The 19,687-nt window shown below is 34.2% G+C and overlaps 1 protein-coding gene across 1 annotated transcript; it reads right to left on the bottom strand.

Moving 5' to 3' along the window:
- Nucleotides 1-12,965: 12,965 nt before the first annotated feature.
- Nucleotides 12,966-13,997, bottom strand: LOC106618522 (vitelline membrane protein Vm26Ab). Its single transcript, XM_014236310.3, has 2 exons — nucleotides 13,417-13,997; nucleotides 12,966-13,242 (listed from the first exon to the last, which is right to left on the bottom strand). The coding sequence occupies exons 1-2, from the start codon at nucleotides 13,953-13,955 to the stop codon at nucleotides 13,116-13,118; spliced, it is 666 nt and encodes a 221-aa protein (XP_014091785.2). The 5' UTR covers nucleotides 13,956-13,997; the 3' UTR covers nucleotides 12,966-13,115.
- Nucleotides 13,998-19,687: the final 5,690 nt, after the last annotated feature.

Below are 19,687 nucleotides of genomic sequence, written 5' to 3'. Positions count from 1 at the left end.
TTTGTGCCTACTCATCATATAACGGTTTTGTTAAAAATTATTATAAGTGCCATAAATGAATAACTAAGTGCCATAATCGTAAGATATCCAAGAAAATTATGTGAAAATATAACACTGGATATATATAGTTGAATGCCGCAAATGTGAGAAATTGGTCCACGTATTTCCCCAGCCCCCTCATATTACCTATAATGATTTTCGTTATCTCAGCAGATTTTGTGCCCAATATGTCGGTCATTGTGTGAATTATCTTCACGAAATTTCATAGGAATCAGGGCCGCCGAGAGAAAAACCGGGCCCAGGGGTAAAAAGGTGGGGTCCATTCCATACAGGAATGTTTCTAATACTTTATAAATTTTATTAACTATCTTCCCACTTACTACTTCAATGTTTTTGGAAACTAAGTCAAATATGACGTAGTGTTTTATGCTATTATCATGTCTGTATTCGATTTGCTTTTTTGTTGATGTTGGGTGGAACAAATTTGTTTTGTACGATTTTGAAAACTACTAATGTATAAATGGTCAAAAATATTTTTTCCGATTATACGGGAATATATGAATAAAGGGATAGCAAGACTTGACAGTTAATATGAAGACAGAGACATTTCATTCAAACATTTATTTATCGACCTAATTAATGAAAAAAACGGTTCTTTCGAAATCTGTTCACGATCATGACTAAGTTTTTGAATATGCAGTTTAAAATCCTCCAATTTTACAATTATTTAGAATTAAGAAGTGAGATTTTCGAGCCTTGGCGGCAGCGAATGCGTCGATAATAGTATGGAAATCCAACTTCTTGGCTAATTCTGCCTCTAGGCACAGTGTAGCTAGTCCTGAAATCCTACCTTGAAATGCAACGGGAGAAATGCAAAATATTCTCAAAGCGATGCAAATATTTGGAAAATATGGAAATATTTGGTCTTCCTAATTTTCTAGCATTGATGGCATTCAATATATTGAATAAAGGTGGGTTTTGAAATTTGAATCGTAAACGTGTCTGAGCCTGAATTTCGCCCATTTTCGCACTATGGCATAGAAACATGAAAAGAACGTTATGCATTAAATTTGGTTGAAATCGGTTAAGCAGATCTCAAGATATGGGTTTTCACCTAAAAGTGAGCTGTGCCCCGCCCACTGTCTAATTTTGAACACGGTTCCTATAAAGTCATCTTATACCATCCCAGAGATAAAATTTAATGTCTCTGGCGTGTTTAGTGCTTGATTTATCGCGCTTCTAGTAGTTTTTAACAGTACCGTTATGTGGGGAGTGGGCGGAGTTGCCACCCGATTTCAACTATTTTCACACCGTCAATAGAAGTGCTAAAAACATTTGCTTCCAGTGAATTTTATTATTATAACATTAACGGTTTAGGAGACATGCACATTAAACCTATTAGGGGCGGGACCACGCCCACTTTAAAAAAAATTTTAACTGTAGATGCCCCTCCCTATTGTGATCCTGTATACCAAATAACAGTCTTGTATCTTATTGCGGAGTTTAGTTATGGCAATTTATTTGTTTTTGATTAATGGCGTTTTGTGGGCATGGCAGTGGTCCGATTACGCCCATCTGCAATACCAACCGTCTCACGGTACCAAGAAACATGTCTACCAAGTTTCATAAAGATATCTCAATTTTTACTCAAGTTAGAGCTTGCACGGACGGACGGACGGACAGACGGATGGACGGACAGACAGTCTCCCGGATTTCAACTCGTCTCTTCATCCTGATCATTTATATATACATAACCCTATATCTAACTCGATTAGTTTTAGGTGATACAAACCACCGTTAGGTGAACAAAACTATTATACTCTGTAGCAACAGGTTGCGAGAGTAATCAAACGAGTATACCATTTGACTTTGCGAGAGTATAAAATGTTCGGTTACATCCGAACTTAGCCCTTCCTTACTTGTTTTTGCATGATTTTGGAAAATATTTATTTTCTCTTAATAGACCGAACCGCTATCGTTTATATTCAGTACGATTGTGAGTGAAAATGTCCTCCTTAATCTGATATTACTAATTTTTACAAAAACAATATTTTTAAAAATACAAACAATTTTTTTAAACAAAATTAATTATAGTCAACGTCTCAATCTCTTTAAAAAAATGTTCATAACGTATTAGTTTTTATTTAATGAAGAACCATAAACAATAAAATATGAAAACTTTCACCAAAAGGTCTCCCCTGTTTTTCTTTTGCCGCGCAGCAATAAATATTGTAGTTTCTTCAAATAAATATTTATTATCAAAGAATCGACACGAGCAACGTGAGCGGTGCACTGGTTTCGATCACATAGCATGATAGTGTGCATAATTCTCTATTTCTCTGCTGCAGTTATTTGCTTGCTTGAACATCCTCTTCATCTTCTTTCATTTGATGGTGTTACTCACTGCGGCGAATCTTCTCTTTATTCCACCGATAAAGCATTGTAGTATGATTAACGTGTTTCTTTTGAATTCAATTTCTTCTTTACTGCAATTCTTATCCACTTATTCATGTAGATTGCAAAAAGATCCAGGGGAAGACGATAATTTCCGCTTTTATCGGGAAAATTGCGGTCGGTAAAATCGCGCGATCTTGAACAGATTGCCTCTTTACCACATTATTTAACACACATTTTTCTACATTATTTATTTGTTAGCAAATGACGGAATTTAACAAGGACTGCTATTTTTTAACACACCCGATGTTTCATTGATATTTCATTCGAGTGTTGCTGAAGATTCCACGGATATGATAACACTGATTTGTAAATTGAATGTTTCAACTCACCCTAAAGACAGCATTCTAACTGTAAGATTGCTTTCACCTTTAACTTATCAATTTCTTTCTCGAAACACGGAGCACAACATTCTTGGCACAGAAAAAACTCAGTTGACATTCCATTATGGGTAGAAACTTTTCTATAGTGTATAACATATGTGGAAGTGCCTAAGAAAGTTTAGTAATCACAACATTTAAATAAATGTTCGGATTAATCACCTATCAAAATCATTCTAATTTTCAACTATTTAGCCCTGATAGGAATATGTGCTTGATTGTATTTTAGTAATGGAAAAAGTTTATGCAATCAGTTTCTTCTCTTCCTTTCTCTGCCCCCAATATTCCCTGTATAGTGATTTACGACTTTCCAGCTGACTCTAAACCGTTAAGGATGTTACAATTGTGTGATAATTTAATGAGTTGTGGACAAATTTTCTTAAAAATTATATATTTAGCGCTGAATATAAATTGAGTTGGTATCATATCCCTAATATAATGAATTCCAATCCTGTGGTTGGTGATTATTTAATATACTAGAAGACCCCGGCCACGCCTTGCTGTGGCTAAGGTATAATTAAATTATATTGAGTACGCGGTTTAATTTAGTAAAATGTTGTAATTAAAACTAATTTCAGCATTTTTTCTGTCCATATTCCTCGATTACCGAGCCAGTTATGATTTAAATAATTATTTTGTGCGACTGGGAAAATACGGGCAATTAATTAATTTTGTCCGTGTACAATAGTGTTGAAATTGGGCATTTCGTATTTGGTAGCAGTTAGTATATGAAATATAACTTCTATTCTGAAATCTAACTCATAGTATACATATTTTATTATTATTAAATACTTACATTAAAATGAAATCATCACTGGTGTTATTAATATTACCGTCAAAGTCGCTACATTTAATTGTGGCGAGTAATTTTCAAAAATTAGTAAATTAGTGTGATAGAATTTGATTAGAGAACCACATTTCCGAATAAACGATGCTCTTTCAATATAGTCTATGGCTGGGAATGACGATGACATTCGTTACACGCATTTTTTAAAATATGCAAAATTAAATGTAATTTTTCAATCTTCCTGAGACATGTTCTTAATATTATTTTCCGTAAGAACCTTCTACAGAGTATTAAAAAATCCAAAAAGAAAAAACAGCCAAATCGGTCTAGCCGTTCTCAAATTATGGCGTGACAACGGGAAACGGGTTTCATTGTATATAGATTACATTTAGCTTCGTCGCAAAGTGGGACCAAAATCACTATTGTTATGGATCAATTCACGGAAGCTTTATTTCTATGATTTTTAATTATTTTTTTTAATATAACTACATTTAATCAAAGCAAAATAAAATTAAGAAAATTTGGATGCAGTTGTAAGAAAAAATAATGGTTAAATAGTTATAAATATAAATTTAAAAACAAAATTAAAAAGCTCTTATTTAATATTCGTTTATATCGTTTATACAGACTGCATTTGAATACACCTCCACTAACATCATCATCACCATCTTCTATAGGTATACCACAAATTATATGTACAGAATTTGAATTAAAATAGAGTTATAGAGCATATTTATCTATATACTATACCCTCCAGAGGAAACTGTGGTAAGATTTTACAATGCTGGTTTTAGATAAGATGCTTTAATTGGGCTCTGGAGATGAAATTGTAGATTTATGTTGGTAGTTGACGGTTCTTTGAGGAGTTTCGATGGAGAAGACTCGACATAGTATCGTTGTATATAACGAAAGGTAGCACATAGGTTCAATATGTATTTTACAGAATTTGTTGGACTGCTGCATAGCCGGCAGCCAGGCGCTATGTTGCGTGCTAAACGGAGTCGTGTGAAAATTTTGATCTCCGTGATTCTGTATGTGGAGGGGTATACTGCGTTTCTTTGTTTTCGAGCCAGTAGCGGTTGTCATAAGTATACCACGCCGCTTTTTATTTTTAACGAATCGCACAATGTCGTTGCTTTCATTAGTTCTCACGTAAATACATGGAAAAAGAGTAGCGTTTTTTGTTTCTTATCAGCCAGTTCGTTGCCTGGAATGCCACAATGTCCTGGAATCCATATTACTTTAATTTTTTTTCGGCTGTCAATTATTTTGTTCCGAATTTCTCTGATTAGAGGGCTGCTGTTAGAAGTATTTCGAATGGCTCTGGCTGTCGATGCAGATAACATATTATTTCAACAAAATTTTTACGCTCTTCTTGGAAACTTTCGCATGCTAGAAATAATTGGATCTGAGGTTAATAAAAGAGAATTCAGATTATCATATCTTGATTTTTTTTTGGCTGCAATTTCTTGAATGAAATTCCTAATTCTTTTTTAAATCTTTATTCCGAGCTTCTTGTGCTTTCTCCGATAGTTGCACAATAGAAAAACGAGCGATGTCAATAATTTCCGGTTCGTGTGTGAAATATTAGGTAAAGTAAAAAGTTCGTTTGGTTTTTTATTGATTTTTTAAAAGATGATAACTTTGTGTACATTTGTATGATATAAGTCAAATATGCGCCGTTTTGTTCGTAAACTTGTTGCTAACGAGATGCCAATTTCATTATACCCCTCTCGTAGAAGACTGCGTCCCTATTGCCAAAAAACTCGGAGAGCCAATTTTCACAGGCCTCTCTTGAGGCCAACTTCTCACCATTAAGCGCGTTCGCCATGGACAGGAAAAGATGGTAATCACTTGGTGCCAGGTCCGGACTATAAGGTGGATGCATTAGAACCTCGCATCCGAGCTCCAGGAGCTTCTGGCGAATCACCAAAGACGTGTGTGGCCTGGCGTTGTCCTGATGGAACACAATTCGGACTCTGTTGATCAAAGATGGCCTCTTCTGGATGACTGCTGCATTCAAGCGGTCCAGTTGTTGGCAGTAGAGGGCCGAATTGAGCGTTTGGCCATAGGGGAGCAGCTCGTAGTAGATGATTCCTTGCCAATCCCACCAAATACACAGCAAAACCTTCCTGGCCGTCAATCCGGTCTTGGCCACCATCTGGGCCGCTTCCCCGAGCTTCGACCACGACCGTTTGCGCTCGATGTTGTCGTAAGTGACCCATTTTTCATCGCCAGTCACAATCCGCTTCAGAAACGGGTCGATTTTGTTGCGATTCTGCAGCGATTTGCAGATGGAAATTCGGTCCATCATGTTTTTTGCGCTATCAGGCCCATAAACTAAATTAATGTTTTCAGCCGCTTTGGCTGCTTTTTCGCTTTGATCGAAGAAAAATTGTAAAATATAGCGAATTTTCTCTTTGTTGGTGTCCATCTTTGACGAGCGCTCACAACTGACTGAGTAAATCAATCGAAAAACTGTCAAAGACAAACTTTTAGCGCGAATAAACACGTTTTCAGCGCCGTATAGTATGACATGATGCGACACGTAACACTAGTACTATGGACAATAACGCCATCTCTTAGATAAAAACCGGTCGAACTTTTTACTTGACCTAATATTTATGCAAAGTGTGTGGCATATTATGCCATTGATATATCCTTACAAAAATTATTGCTGTTTTATGTGCAAATACTCAAAATTTTTTGTTATTGATTTTATACCCATAAGACACTACAATTAATACTATGTTATGTCCATTTGCTTAATCAAACTTAAATTTATTTATTTATTTATTAAAGGAAATACAATTATAACTAATTATACTGCCTTTAAAATATAACAGCACGAGCGACAAGGCCTCAGCTGTGGGTTTAATTTGACTTGTACCTGTTTGTATGAGATATTATATTTGTTATGAATATGTAAGTATATACTAATACTTATGATTATACTTATTTACTAATGTTTAATGGTAATCCATAATCGATAATTGATAGTAGTAAAGATCTCACGATATTGATGAGTGTTGTAGGATGAGCAAAAGAAGTGAAGCTAAAAACTTTATTATATTTAACCTATCAAAACGTTTTTTTCTTATATATTTTATGGTTGCGTTTATAAAAAGAAGTTTTATTAAATTATTTCAAAGCTACAATAAACTATACTTTTATACTCTTTGAATAGAATGTTTGATGCTAATGGCTGCTGCTGCTAGCACGTCTGATCAGCTCGGAGTCCGTGAGAAAAGGGAAGAATTTCGGGATGAAGGAGAATGGTTTTGCTTATGATGGAAAATATAAAAATGTAGTAAGGGGTTGCCGGTCGGTAACATAGTACAACATAGTGTGCTTTTACATTGGGATTCAAAAGAGTCTGATGTTTTTCAAATTTTCTTTTGGTGTCGCTCTGGGCATTCACACGGTCAAAAAGAGTCCAGCAACTCGAGTCTAGTTTTTCTGCATTCCTTTTCACAAAATTTTCGTAAATATTTGTGCGGTTCGACTGCGCAACACTGCGTGCTGCGTATTTCATTTGTATGTTGAGATGATGGTCACACATTTTGCTTGCAATGAATTACCATGAATATAATATATATATATATAGTATAATATATATATATACTAAAGACGGGAATTCCCTAATCCACAAGAATGTATTGAATATCCGCTACTAATATTTTCAAGGCCAAATTTATAATAGGAATTTCCAAATCTTTAAGTATTAAAAATTCATAATTTCTTTACTCCACAATCTATATCTTAATTTTCGCCTTATTTACAATTTGTCATAATATTTCTATTATTCTATGCATACGTATTTGCATATTACATACAAAAATAGATAACAGAACTCAAATTTGCGACCGAATTCATTTGAAACCGAGCGCTCTTGCAACCATTCAAAGAATTTGAAAGTGAAAAGAAATGCTGAAAAGGGTAGCAGCGAGCTGTTACGAACAAGAACACAAAGCGTGCCACCCGAACACCAGTGGCACGGTCCCTTCGTCTTTCCTCGTCGTCCCCTCGCCAACAATAAACTGGTATGAGACTCTTTTGAGTCCCAATGTGAAACGGCACATAGTTGTAGCCTGGCGGTAGTGGATGATGTTGCCACATATATAAACAATGCTTTTTGAACTTAAATTTAGAATCAAAAATTAATCCTAAAATTTTAATTATATTTACATTAAGTATTTTTATGTTCTTAAAAGAGATTGTAATATTATCACATTTTCTTTTACGACACATATACAAGATAATATTATACATTTATTTAAGGATAACTTAGAGCCGGATGTGAGAGATCAGTTGGATATATTATTAAGTATTTCCGTGAAAGTTAATTTGAAGTTATTTAGATCGAGTTGTTTTGAAAATATCAGAATGTCGTCAGCATACATACAGTAGTAGACTGGAAAATTGGATATTATCTCGCTGATTTCATTAAATACAATTGTAAATATGACCACCGATAAATGGGAACCTTGAGGAACTCCATTTTCTGCGGGCAAACAGTGAGAAAATTTATTGTGAGCTTAAACCCGAAATTTTCGGTTTGTTAAAAAATGTTTAAGTAGGTTGTATTATATATTTTTGGTCACCATTTCCATTTTGCTAATTTTTGTAGAACTTTATGAAGTCCGATACGATCATAAGCTTTTTCAAAGTCCAAGCTAAGGCAGATAACGAGCCCCTTGTTGATAATAATTTTGAAGGAATGGTGCTCGAAGTGTAAAAGGGGGTATATTGTACCTTGATTGTTTCTGAATGCGACTTTTTTGACTGTGACTGATTATTCTACTCTTCTCTGCGTACCACATTAAACGTTTGAAGATTATTTTCTCCAAAACCTTTCCTAAACAAGAAAAGAGAGAAATAGGCCTAAAGCTTGTAAGTTCTGGTAAAGATTTACCAGGTTTCGGTATTGGAACGATTTCCAATTTTGGGAGTATATACCGTCTGAAAGTATTTTATTGTAAAGATTTACTGTCATTTTTTAATGTCATGTGTGATGTGTCTTAACATGTCATAGGTAATCTTGTCGACACCAGATGTTTTACCTCTGGAGTTGGGTAGTGCGTCATCAAACTCATCATCGGAAATATTAGATTCTAAATTTAGCGCTGAATTGCTAAGATTATCGTAAGGTAAAAGTTTACGGCCTACAGATTTTTGTTTTTCCGCCCAAACTGTTTTGTGAAAGTAGAGTCTCTTGAATAAGAGCTCCAGAACGTGGCGAACGAGTTTACCATGATATTCAGGTCGTTGGTTAATCCAGATTGGGTGTTTAAGTAACTGATTATAATAGACAGGCAACTTATATCTCGTCAAATATGTTGAGAAGAGGTTTTGGACTTAATATTTTCAGTAAATTCTTCCAGACATATTTTCTTAGCCTTTTTGGTTTGTCATTTAAAGATGGCACTGTCGCGTTTATATGTTAAAAGATCAAGAAGGTTGCGCGCTCTTTTACATTTATACCAGCGTTTGCGTTTTTGCGATCGAAGGATTTCTAATTCACTATTCCACCATGGTTTATATCGGTGTTGATATGTGTTCGTGGTTTGAGGAATGGTGTGGTATGCTTGCGAACATATTATTTTGCGTATAAGTGCGGCCTCTTGATTAACATTATTCGAAACAAAGAGTTTTCTAGATATTGATGAGCAGAGATCATTGTATTTCTCCCAATTGGGTTTATTTAAAATTGGTTAAAATTTTTTTATGAACGTGTCTGGGTAAAATCCGATTTCTATTTTCAATGGGAAATGATCCCTACCATGGAGGTCACTAAGGACCTTCCAAGAACATAATGGAAAAATATTGGAGGAACATGTCGTGACATCTACACGAGTGAACGGTTGATGGGTGAAGAAGTGTGTAGGACTATCAAAACTATGAGGTTGCTGCTTAATAAAACATCTTCAATCTTCTGTATATTTGTACCTCTGTCTGTGTTTAATAGAGAAGAACCACAGATCGTGCTCCATGAGTTGAAATCGCCCATCCAAAGTATAGGATTTTGCGTTTTATTTAAAATATTTAAGATATCTGAGCAAGAGAAACTTTGTTTGGGGGAATGTAGGTATTGACTATTGTTAGTTTTAGATTAAATAATATCTCAATCGCAATAGTGAGTAAGGTGTTATTGGTAAAAACAAAATTGTGAGGTATGTCTTCTTTTACCAAAATTGCAACACCTTGTTTCCTGATTTGCCAAATATGTGTTTCTTGGAAACTTAACACTGAAGGTTTCAGGTCTTTAATTAGTAGCTGCAATTCGTGAAAGTTATTGAAATATCCGTGGTATATATGATTAATATTGTGGGACTAGGTTTCTATTGATGATGAAGTTTTGTTGTTTGTATGGGAAGGACTGGTGAAAGAAGAATTGTGTCAAGCATTTGGGTTAGAATTTTGTTCTTTTTCGATACTTGCTTGTTATTGTAGGCAAAGCTATAAGAAGCATTATTGTTTTGTTTTAGGAAGGACTTTCATTGTTTTCTTGAGCAGGTAGAATGTTTTTTTTTCGTATAGTTCGTTATCACTGTTTATGATTTGCGGAAAGGAAATCAACATCAAACATCACGATGTTAGGTTTTGTTGTTAATCTGAATTATGCTCCAAACTGGTTTTTTCGCTTACGTTTTTTGTTGATTGCTTTGCATAGAGGTTGGAAAATATTGGCTAACCTTAACTGAATGCCATGTGACATCTATGTGGTTGGGAAGTTGGTAGTTATCAAAAGTAAGGAGACAGACTCCGGTATGTTTTGGTTTTCCTTCTATATTTTTGGAAAATTTGTACACTTCAACAACTCCTTGGTCAGATAAGTTTTTAATGATTTCCTCTTCACTTAGGTCGATTAGGTATGGGGCATAGATTGGGCATTTAGCATAATTTAGTTTTTCATGGTATTTTGTATTCACTTCACCGACACCGTGTACAAATTTAGTACCAAACATCTTTTCAGAGGTTAATTTAAGTATGTTAATATTAATTAATATTAAAACAAAACAAAAAACAAAAATATAAAATAACAACAAGAGCGAATCCAACGAAACTCCAACAGTAGAACAACAGTAAAGGTGAAATAGTAACAACACCAAAAACAACGTTATCCACACAAGGCACAATCCAGAAGAATATTTGATTAATCAATTTAATTTGAAAGATTATTATAAGTGCAAGCATATCTTTTGAAGCGCAATGATGAGCAAGGTAAATTTCTTTCAAATAACACGTATTTGTTCAGGTATTTAATAAACGTTTGAATCTTAGCTTAACTTCCTGTCATCAATTTGTTTTGCACTTCATATATTGTATACACTAAAAATATAATTTCACATATATTTCTTAGCACAAATGTTAGCAACATATTTGAATAACAACCTGGAATTGATGATTCCATGATTAGTTTTGCAAATTTTTATATTCACTTAATATAAATGCAATTTAATTACAAAGGATCTGTGACTTTGTATAACGCTTTTATTAGCTTCACCTATGTTTGTAACTTGTTCTGTGCAAGCGATAACTTGGCACCCAAGAGCACCAAACACCTCGAGCATACCACACTTTTTTCACAATAATACAAGTATAATTTTTACATTCAAAATTTCTATCAGTTTATATAACGAATTATTTTTCCCTTTAGTGATTAATTAAGTTTAGACCAAGGTCTAGATCAACTCCATTCATATTCCGCGCTAAACCATTAATACGTGGGTTGTCTTTTTATTTATTAGAGAATCGAAAATCGCTTGACTGTTTTTCAAAATATTCTCATAATAAAATCCTAAACACTTTTACATATGTATAAACCAATTGTCGAAGCACTTTTGCCACTCTAATTACTGTGTTAAATTTTTAAAAATTTTCAAACCACAAAACTTCCTACTTCGATTCCTATACCTAAATTCAGTTCTCTTAATTATTTTATGCCTTGGATATAGCCCTTTATCCGTAGTGATCCGAACGCCCATCTCCAATATTAACCTTCTTATGGCAGAAGGAATATGTGTACGAAGTTTCATCAAGAAATCTCAATTTTTACTCAAGTTATCGCTTGCACGAAAAACGGACGGACGGACGTCATATGTTATATATAAACATATGTATAACTGCATATCTAACACGATTAATTTTAGGGGATATAAACAACCGTTTGGTGAAGAAAACTAATATACTCTGTAGCAACATGTTGCGAGAGTATAAAAATTGATTATTAAAGAATAAAAAAGAGTAAAAATAGATGATAATGTTATAATTATCACAATGTAACTTGATGACAAAAGTTGATAAAGTCGGTTCATTCATATATCCTATATAATGAATTTTACCCTTTACAGTGAGGGCAAAATATGTCTATAAATTTAATTGGAAATATTTCGAAAAAAAGTAAAAAGGGTTGAACTGAAGCTATACGTATTTATATATTATACATATATGTGGGGTTAATATTTTAATGATAATTGTTAGCCTATGTAAATATCATTGCTCATATTTAATTATTGAATTGGTAAATAAACTTTATGCAACAATTATTTAAGTCTTAAAATATGAAATCTTATTTTTCAAAAAAATTTATTTGTAGAAAAAAGTAGATTTTTACTTTTTTCATCCTCCACATACATTTTTGTTATCCTGATAAAATTTTTAAACGATTTAAGAGCTCAAATATGCGCTCTATCAGCTCGAACATACCTACCCGACGTCATTTCGAGAATGATTATTTCATGATAGCAATTGCCCACACGAGAACATTGCCAACCTCAATGGTAATGTATTTGAAAAATGGTTAGCAATGTACATTGCCTGTAGAAATGCGGCGTTAGCACAACTCTTTGAAAAATTTCGCATAGCATAAAGTTTTTCAAATATTTTAAAATGTTTCACACTCTAGGTATCATAGGTTTTATACGTGGTCGAGTATTTGGCTTAAATGTATCTGCTTGAGAAAAAGAATGTCAATTTGTTTTTCAGCTAGTTTTTGTAATTATGACGACATATCCAGCAGGGAACGTATTGTCTGAACAAATACCTAATTAGGAATCGAGAAACAGAGATAGCTGGTTTATTAGAGAGAGTCCGAATATAAACAGGATTATAATTTCCTTTAAAATGTTGCCTAAAATATTTAATAAATTATTTCATAATCCACAAGATCAACTCGATTTATTTGTTAATAATAAAACTAATAATAACTCACATATAAATTTCTATATGATTTCCTTACTTTTTTTACTTGTTTTAATTATGATTTTTTCAAAGATTTCGACTCACATATACTATACATACCTACCATGACTCCATGAAAGAAACACAAGGAAACTTAAAAATTTCATTTTAAGATGTATTTATACATATATTTTCATGGTAAAGAGCAGTACAAGCACAATACACCTCCAGAAGTCCAGTATGTAATTATATTATCTTGCCTTGTCAAAGATTTGGTTCCTTATTTGGCTAGGTAAATCATGATGTCCTTATTACCATCTGAGAGGTTGACCTAATACTGCCACACAAGATGATATATCATGGGTGTTTGCTGCATAGCTAGGCTTAGGAACGTTGCTGGGCATAGCAGCGTATTGCTTCACAAGCTTTGGGGAACGTCTATTGTCGACAAATAAAAAAAAAATATGTATTTTTTTTAAATGAAAAATAGTTTATTTAAAATAAGATTAATTAAATGAAATATTGGAACACAAGCTAAATCCGGGTAAATTGACTAAAATTTGATCCTATTGAATATATTAATAGCGGTATCCAAGTGGAGGCAGTACGTACGATGGCACATATTGGGAATAAGCGGCCACTGAACCGTATCCACCGCTTCTACTGGGGGCACTGCAAGCCACAGGCGACAAAGAGGGTTGGCAACTGATGATATAGTTTTTAGGGCATGGTGGTGCAGGATAAGATGATGCCGATGTTGGAGCAGGTGCAGCGTATGCTACAGCTGCTGGTGCTGAATAGGATGGTGCAGGTGCTGGTGCCGAGTAGGTTGGTGCAGGAGCTGCTGGTGCCGAATACGATGGTGCAGAAACTCCATATGACGGTGCAGGTGCTGGTGCGGAGTATGATGAAGCAGAGCCGCTATATGAGGACGCTGCAGCAGGAGCTGGAGCAGAGTATGATGATGAAGAACCGCCATATGTAGGCGCTGACGCAGGAGCTGGAGCCGAGTAGGATGGTGAAGAGCCACCGCCATATCCACCACCGTACGATGAAGATACCATAGCTTGCTTGGAGTTATCAGTTATGGCGCTTTCTACGCCGATAACGACGATAGCTGCGAATAAAACGAAGCTGACGAAAGAATTCATGTTCTACTCAGTTATTGGATTGTACCTCAGTATATAAAAGAACCGCTAGACTGCTGACGATTTGCACATACGCCACAGCTTTTATACGAATCGAAAATGAAATTCTTTTGCAACACTTTGGCTTTGGCCGAGCTACAACATGCATACGCCACACCAAATTGAAAACTGTTAACGCAGCTGATGTAAGAAAGTAGAGCAAAAGGTAAAGAGGGAAGAAATACGTTCGCAAAGTGTAGCACAACAAGCGTTTCTTCGGAGTATTTTGTGCAACTTAGATTTTTTACAGCCAGCAAATTGAACATTAAAGGTGTTTTATGGCGACAATGAACTGAATTTCATAATTGCTCGGTATAACAACATTTGCGGCTTAAATTTATATTTATAAATTCAATATACAACATTAATTCAAAATAAATCAGTCATTGACCTCTTTTATGGTTTCTTTACTTGAACGAATTCTTATATACCCTCGTATACATACGAGGTCTGTTCAAAAATTATCGCGAATTTTGTATTTCTTAAGAAAGTGTTTATATATTCAAGGATATCTATCAAAGTAATCACCCATAGATATAACGTACTTACGCTATGAGGTAAGTAACGGGTGATCTAAGTAAAGGTACTTTCTTCATAGCCTTTTTTTGACAAATCACGCATGACTCGTGTCCCAAAGAGATTCAAGAGTTGCCATTTCATCCAGGAAAAACAACGGTTTGGTGTGCTTTGTGGGCCGGTGGAGTCATCGGTCCATATTTCTTCAAAAATGATGTCAGTGAGAACGTAACCATCAATGGCGACCATTATTGCGCCTTTTGTTTGGCTGTTTGGTACCTAAAATTGATGCTCGTGATCTCAGCGACATTTGGTTTCAACAGGACGGCGCCTCTTCCCACATATCACATCAATTAATGGATTTATTGAGAGAACACTTCGGTGAGCAGACAATTTCACGTTTTGGGATGGTCGATTGGCCACCAAGAACATATGTATACTTTTTCATGTGGGGATATGTAAAGTCTAAGGTCAATGTAGACAATCTTGTTTCAATTCAGGGCTTGGAGCAAACCATCACGTGTTTCATTTCCCGGTTACTAGTCGAAATGCTCGAACGAGTCATCGAAAAGTGGACTCAACGGATGGACCATTTGAGACGTATCTGCGGCTAACATTTGAAAGACATAATCTTCAAAAAATAAATGCCAAAGAATGTTCTTTCGAATGATGATAAACATTTCCCATTAAATTTGAATTTTCTGTGTTTTTTTTCTTTAAAAAAGTAGGAAGCCTCGAAATGGATCACCCTATAGATATCGGTGAAGATGCGATACACGTAGCCCGCGAAAACTTGAAATTCGCGATACTTTTCAAACTAACCGCGTATTTGGCCAAAAACAACACATTAATGGTGCCGCAGCCACCATATTCCCCAGACCTGACCCTCTGTGACTTCTTTTGTTTCCAAAACTGAAGAGGCCTATGAAAGGACGACGCTACGCTACGATTGAGGAGATAAAAACTGCCACGAAGGAGGAGATGAACAAGATCACAAAAAATTACTTTTTTAAGTGGTTTGAGGATTGGAAAAAACGTTCTCATAAGTGCATTATATCTAGGGGTGATTACTTTAAAGGGGACAAAATAGATATTCATGAATAAATACACATTTTATTGAGAAATACAAAATTGGCGATACTTTTTGAACAGACCTCGTATATAGTATATATGGGTGTATGCAATGATATGGGTAATCCTTTTTACAAAGCATTTAAGTATTTTTAGTGTATTTTGATATGATTTTCAGACACAGATATAATTATGTGAAATAGGAAGGAGTCACTTAATATGATAATATTAAATTTCTTTGGTTTTTGTTTTGAATTATATCGTATTTTAAAAAAATAGTAAATTCTGACCTGCCTTCAGAAATATTCGAACATATTTTCACTGAAGCGCTGCACAATGGTATACCTACACTTCAAGTCTAGGTGAATAATAATTTGAGAATCGAACATTTTAAATTAACTTCTTTCATCTCTTACTTTCATACACGTCTTTACTAAAGTTATCTACCGAAAGGGTTCTATTCTTTTTTCAGATCAGATTTCAATCTAAGTAAAGCTTTGCTTTAAATTTTGGTTTTCTATTGTAATAGAGATGTTATAAATTCTAAGTGTCGTTTCGGCCATTTTTAATACGTCATGATCTGTAACTTTCTTTCATAATCCACAAATTATTCATGAACAACCATTACATTTACTTGGTCTGTAGGAATCATCGGTCAGTACTTTTTTCGAAATGAAGCTGGTAACATTGGCCGCAATTAGAGGAAGTATCTTGATAATATCTGGTTTGGATTGGTCTTTAACAATAAATCAGACTCTCTTCTAGCTTTAGAAGTCCATATAGAACGTGCTATTCATGACATACGACTTGATTTATATGAAAAAGTGCTCGAAAATTGGGTTCATCGAATTCGTTCCTGCAAAACCATGTCGTGGAGGCCATTAGAACGATGTTATATTCAGAACTTAAATGTATTGATTGTAACTCACTTTAAATTAAAAAAAGTCGTCCATGATGATAATATCGAAAAAGTTAAAGAAATATTGCTTGAAAATCGTTGTAAACATCAGAGAAATAGTAGAGGATCTCAACATTTCTTTTGGGCGACTCAACACATTTTGGTTAATGTTTTCGGTATGAAGCATGTTAATACTAGACTCGTAACAAAAGAGCTGAATATTTTGCAAACCCGACGTCGAGTAGAGGTCGCAAAATATAATATATGCTTGACATCGTAGCTGAGAACCCTACATTCATCAAATATATCATTACTGGTGACGAGACGTGGGTTTATATATATGAACTCAAAAGTGACCAATAATCTAGCGAATGGTGCTCCATTTATATATTAAATATTTTTTTTTTAGTCCGCGTCATATTTGATCAGAGGATATACCATGCACCAAAAACGACAGATTTGTTTCTTGATCCCAACTTTGTTTTTTAAGTAAGAATAAGGCGATGTACTGAACTTAGTAACTGAAGCGTAGTTTATTATTTTCTTATTATTAAAATTTCATTATATACATAATTTTTATAATATATGAATGTATTTATTTGTATTGCTAATTTTTTTTTCTGTTTTTTGAATCCGCGCTTTGTGGTTTTTCTCCTACGAAATCATCAATCGGTGATCAGTTGGAAATAATGTATCTGAATTATAACACATTTTTAAAGGTTAACTTGTTATAAAAGTGATTTTCATGTGCATTTATTAATTTAATTGTACCATATATTTTGATTTTTAATCCAACAACTTTCCATTGTACCATGTTAAAAAAAATATAGAATTGTTAATTTCGCATGTTAACGGCAGTTCAAGATTCAATAATTGTTGTTCTGCATTTATTAGTAAATTTTTTTATTTCGAAATCCAAGGGAGTGATATACAAGTATATCTAGGAACAGTTAAAAGCTTGGAAGCAGTGCACTTAGTCCTAAAGAAATATTACGAAACGATGTTATTCTTTATATTCATATACATACATACTTTGAAAAGCATATTTAAACTTGTAATAAGTGCGGTGTGGCATGGACCGACTTTGTATAAAATATTTGTTGCATCCATATTTCAAAATTTTCCAACTTTCAACAAAAATATTAAAATGTCGCGCTCACAAAACTTTCAGAAGGAAAATGTAATACGAAAACAGTTTTATTTTTTTTCTTATATTATCAATATATTAGGAACTAAACACTTTAAAAATAATTGGTAAAATACATGATTTAATTATATTATTATGATGTTGTGTCGATACGGAGCGTGCTTCCTCTTACGAAAGAAGTGTTTGTATCCATAATGTCAAAAAAACTGTTGTTTGTTTTTCTTATGAATTTTCTGTTTACAATTTTATGATTTTGTGTGATTAACAATCTATTCGTAATCTGTTATCACTCAAAAAACGCATTTTCATTTATTGAAATCTTTTAAAAATTTCTTTTTGAATCATAAAATGAAAAAAATACAAAGCAAATCGGCTGATTTTGACATTATGGATCCAATTACTTTTGACCAATTTTTGTTTTTTTGGCTATCGGAACAACTTTATATAATTGAATCATGGTAAAATATTTAGAAGAATTCCGAAAGTTTCTCTCGGTAAGAACTTATTGTTTTGAACACATTGAAGTTGTGAAATGCTACACGATTTTTGTGAAATAATTCTGTGAAGCTTTAAGTCATACCGTTAGAATAAGTTAAAAATTTGAGAAGTAGAAGTTATAAATGTTTGAAAGTAGGTGAGAACCTATAGCACTAAGCCATTTATTCTTTTACTGATTAAAGGGAAAAGCCAGAGTTGTCCATTTGCTAATTCCCACTATTTCTGAATTTGTGCACTTTTCTCATATATTCAATAAAAATTGCGTTTCCCTAATTATTTGGATGCCACTGCTTCAGAAAATAGGCACTTTCGTTTCTCTTCAAAGTTCTGTTAACTTTGGAATGCAAAATCGTGCATCAAGTATTAAAACGCCGGAAACCCTATAAAGTCGCACCAGCGGGATAAGCTGAGTCGATTTAGCCAAGTCCGTTTTCTGTCTATATATACGCGAGATAGTCTCTCAGTTTTTGAGATATCGATCCAAAATTTGGAGCACGCCCTTTTCTCCCCAAGAAGCTGCTCATTTGTTGTGGTCGCCGATATCGGACCAACATAACATATGTACATCTGCTATAAAAACAGACCGATCTAAATGAAGTTTTTGTGTGAAATCCCGATTTATTTTACGAGATATTTCTACGAAATTTGACACAAATTATTGTCTGAAGTAAGGCTACAATCTTTGAATATATTGTTAAGGTGGGACCACTGTAACATATATGTACATAGCTACCATTCAAACTGACCGATTAAAACCAAGTTTTTTTATGAAAAACATTTTTATTTGTGGAGATCATTACAGTTTGGGGTTGTTATACTCTCGCAACATGTTGCTACAGAGTATAATCGTTTTTTTCACCTAACGGTTGTTTGTATCACCTAAAACTAATCGAGTAAGATATAGGGTTATGTATATATAAATGATCAATATAAAGAGACGAGTTGAAATTCAATGACTGTCTGCCCGTCTGTCCGTCCGTCTGTGCAAGCTGTAAGTTGATTAAAAATTGAGATATCTTTGTGAAACTTGGTGCACATGTTCCTTAGTACCGTAAACGGTTGGTAATGCAGATGGGCGTAATCGGACCACTGTCACGCCCACAAAACGCCGTTAATCAAATACAAATAAATTGCCGTAACTAAGCTCCACAATAAGGTACAAAACCGTTATTTGGTATGCGCTAAAGCACTACAAGCACTAAACACGCCAGAGACATTGAATTTTATCTCTGGGATGGTATGAGATGACTTCATTGGAATTGCGTTCAAAATTAAACAGTGGGCTTGGCACCGCCTACTTTTAGGTGAAAACCCATATCTTGAGATGTTATAGTGCGAAAATGGGCGCAATCGGATTACAACCACACCGATTTCCTATATGACACCATTTTAAATTCCAGCTGATTCTTTCATTTTCCATTATGCAAATCAAGCAAAAATTATTGTATCAGGGTACGTGAATTATGCGTTTAGAGTATGCCACCTTGTGGCCAAAAATTATTTAAATCGAACCAATTGAATATGTGGACCCCAGTGCCTATAGTTGACTTTTTATCGAAAATATCG

The sequence above is a fragment of the Bactrocera oleae genome, chromosome 3 (assembly GCF_042242935.1).
Source record: "Bactrocera oleae isolate idBacOlea1 chromosome 3, idBacOlea1, whole genome shotgun sequence".
NCBI classification, from domain to species: Eukaryota; Metazoa; Arthropoda; class Insecta; order Diptera; family Tephritidae; genus Bactrocera; species Bactrocera oleae.
This window is presented reverse-complemented; position numbering and strand designations above follow the sequence as displayed.

Bases quoted from the DNA above. Each gene is read 5' to 3' on its own strand.
- LOC106618522 (XM_014236310.3), bottom strand. From the start codon at position 13,955: ATGAATTCTTTCGTCAGCTTCGTTTTATTCGCAGCTATCGTCGTTATC. The intron at 13,243-13,416 runs GTACGTACTGCC...TGTCGACAATAG, and splicing joins TATTCCCAATATGTGCCATC to ACGTTCCCCAAAGCTTGTGA.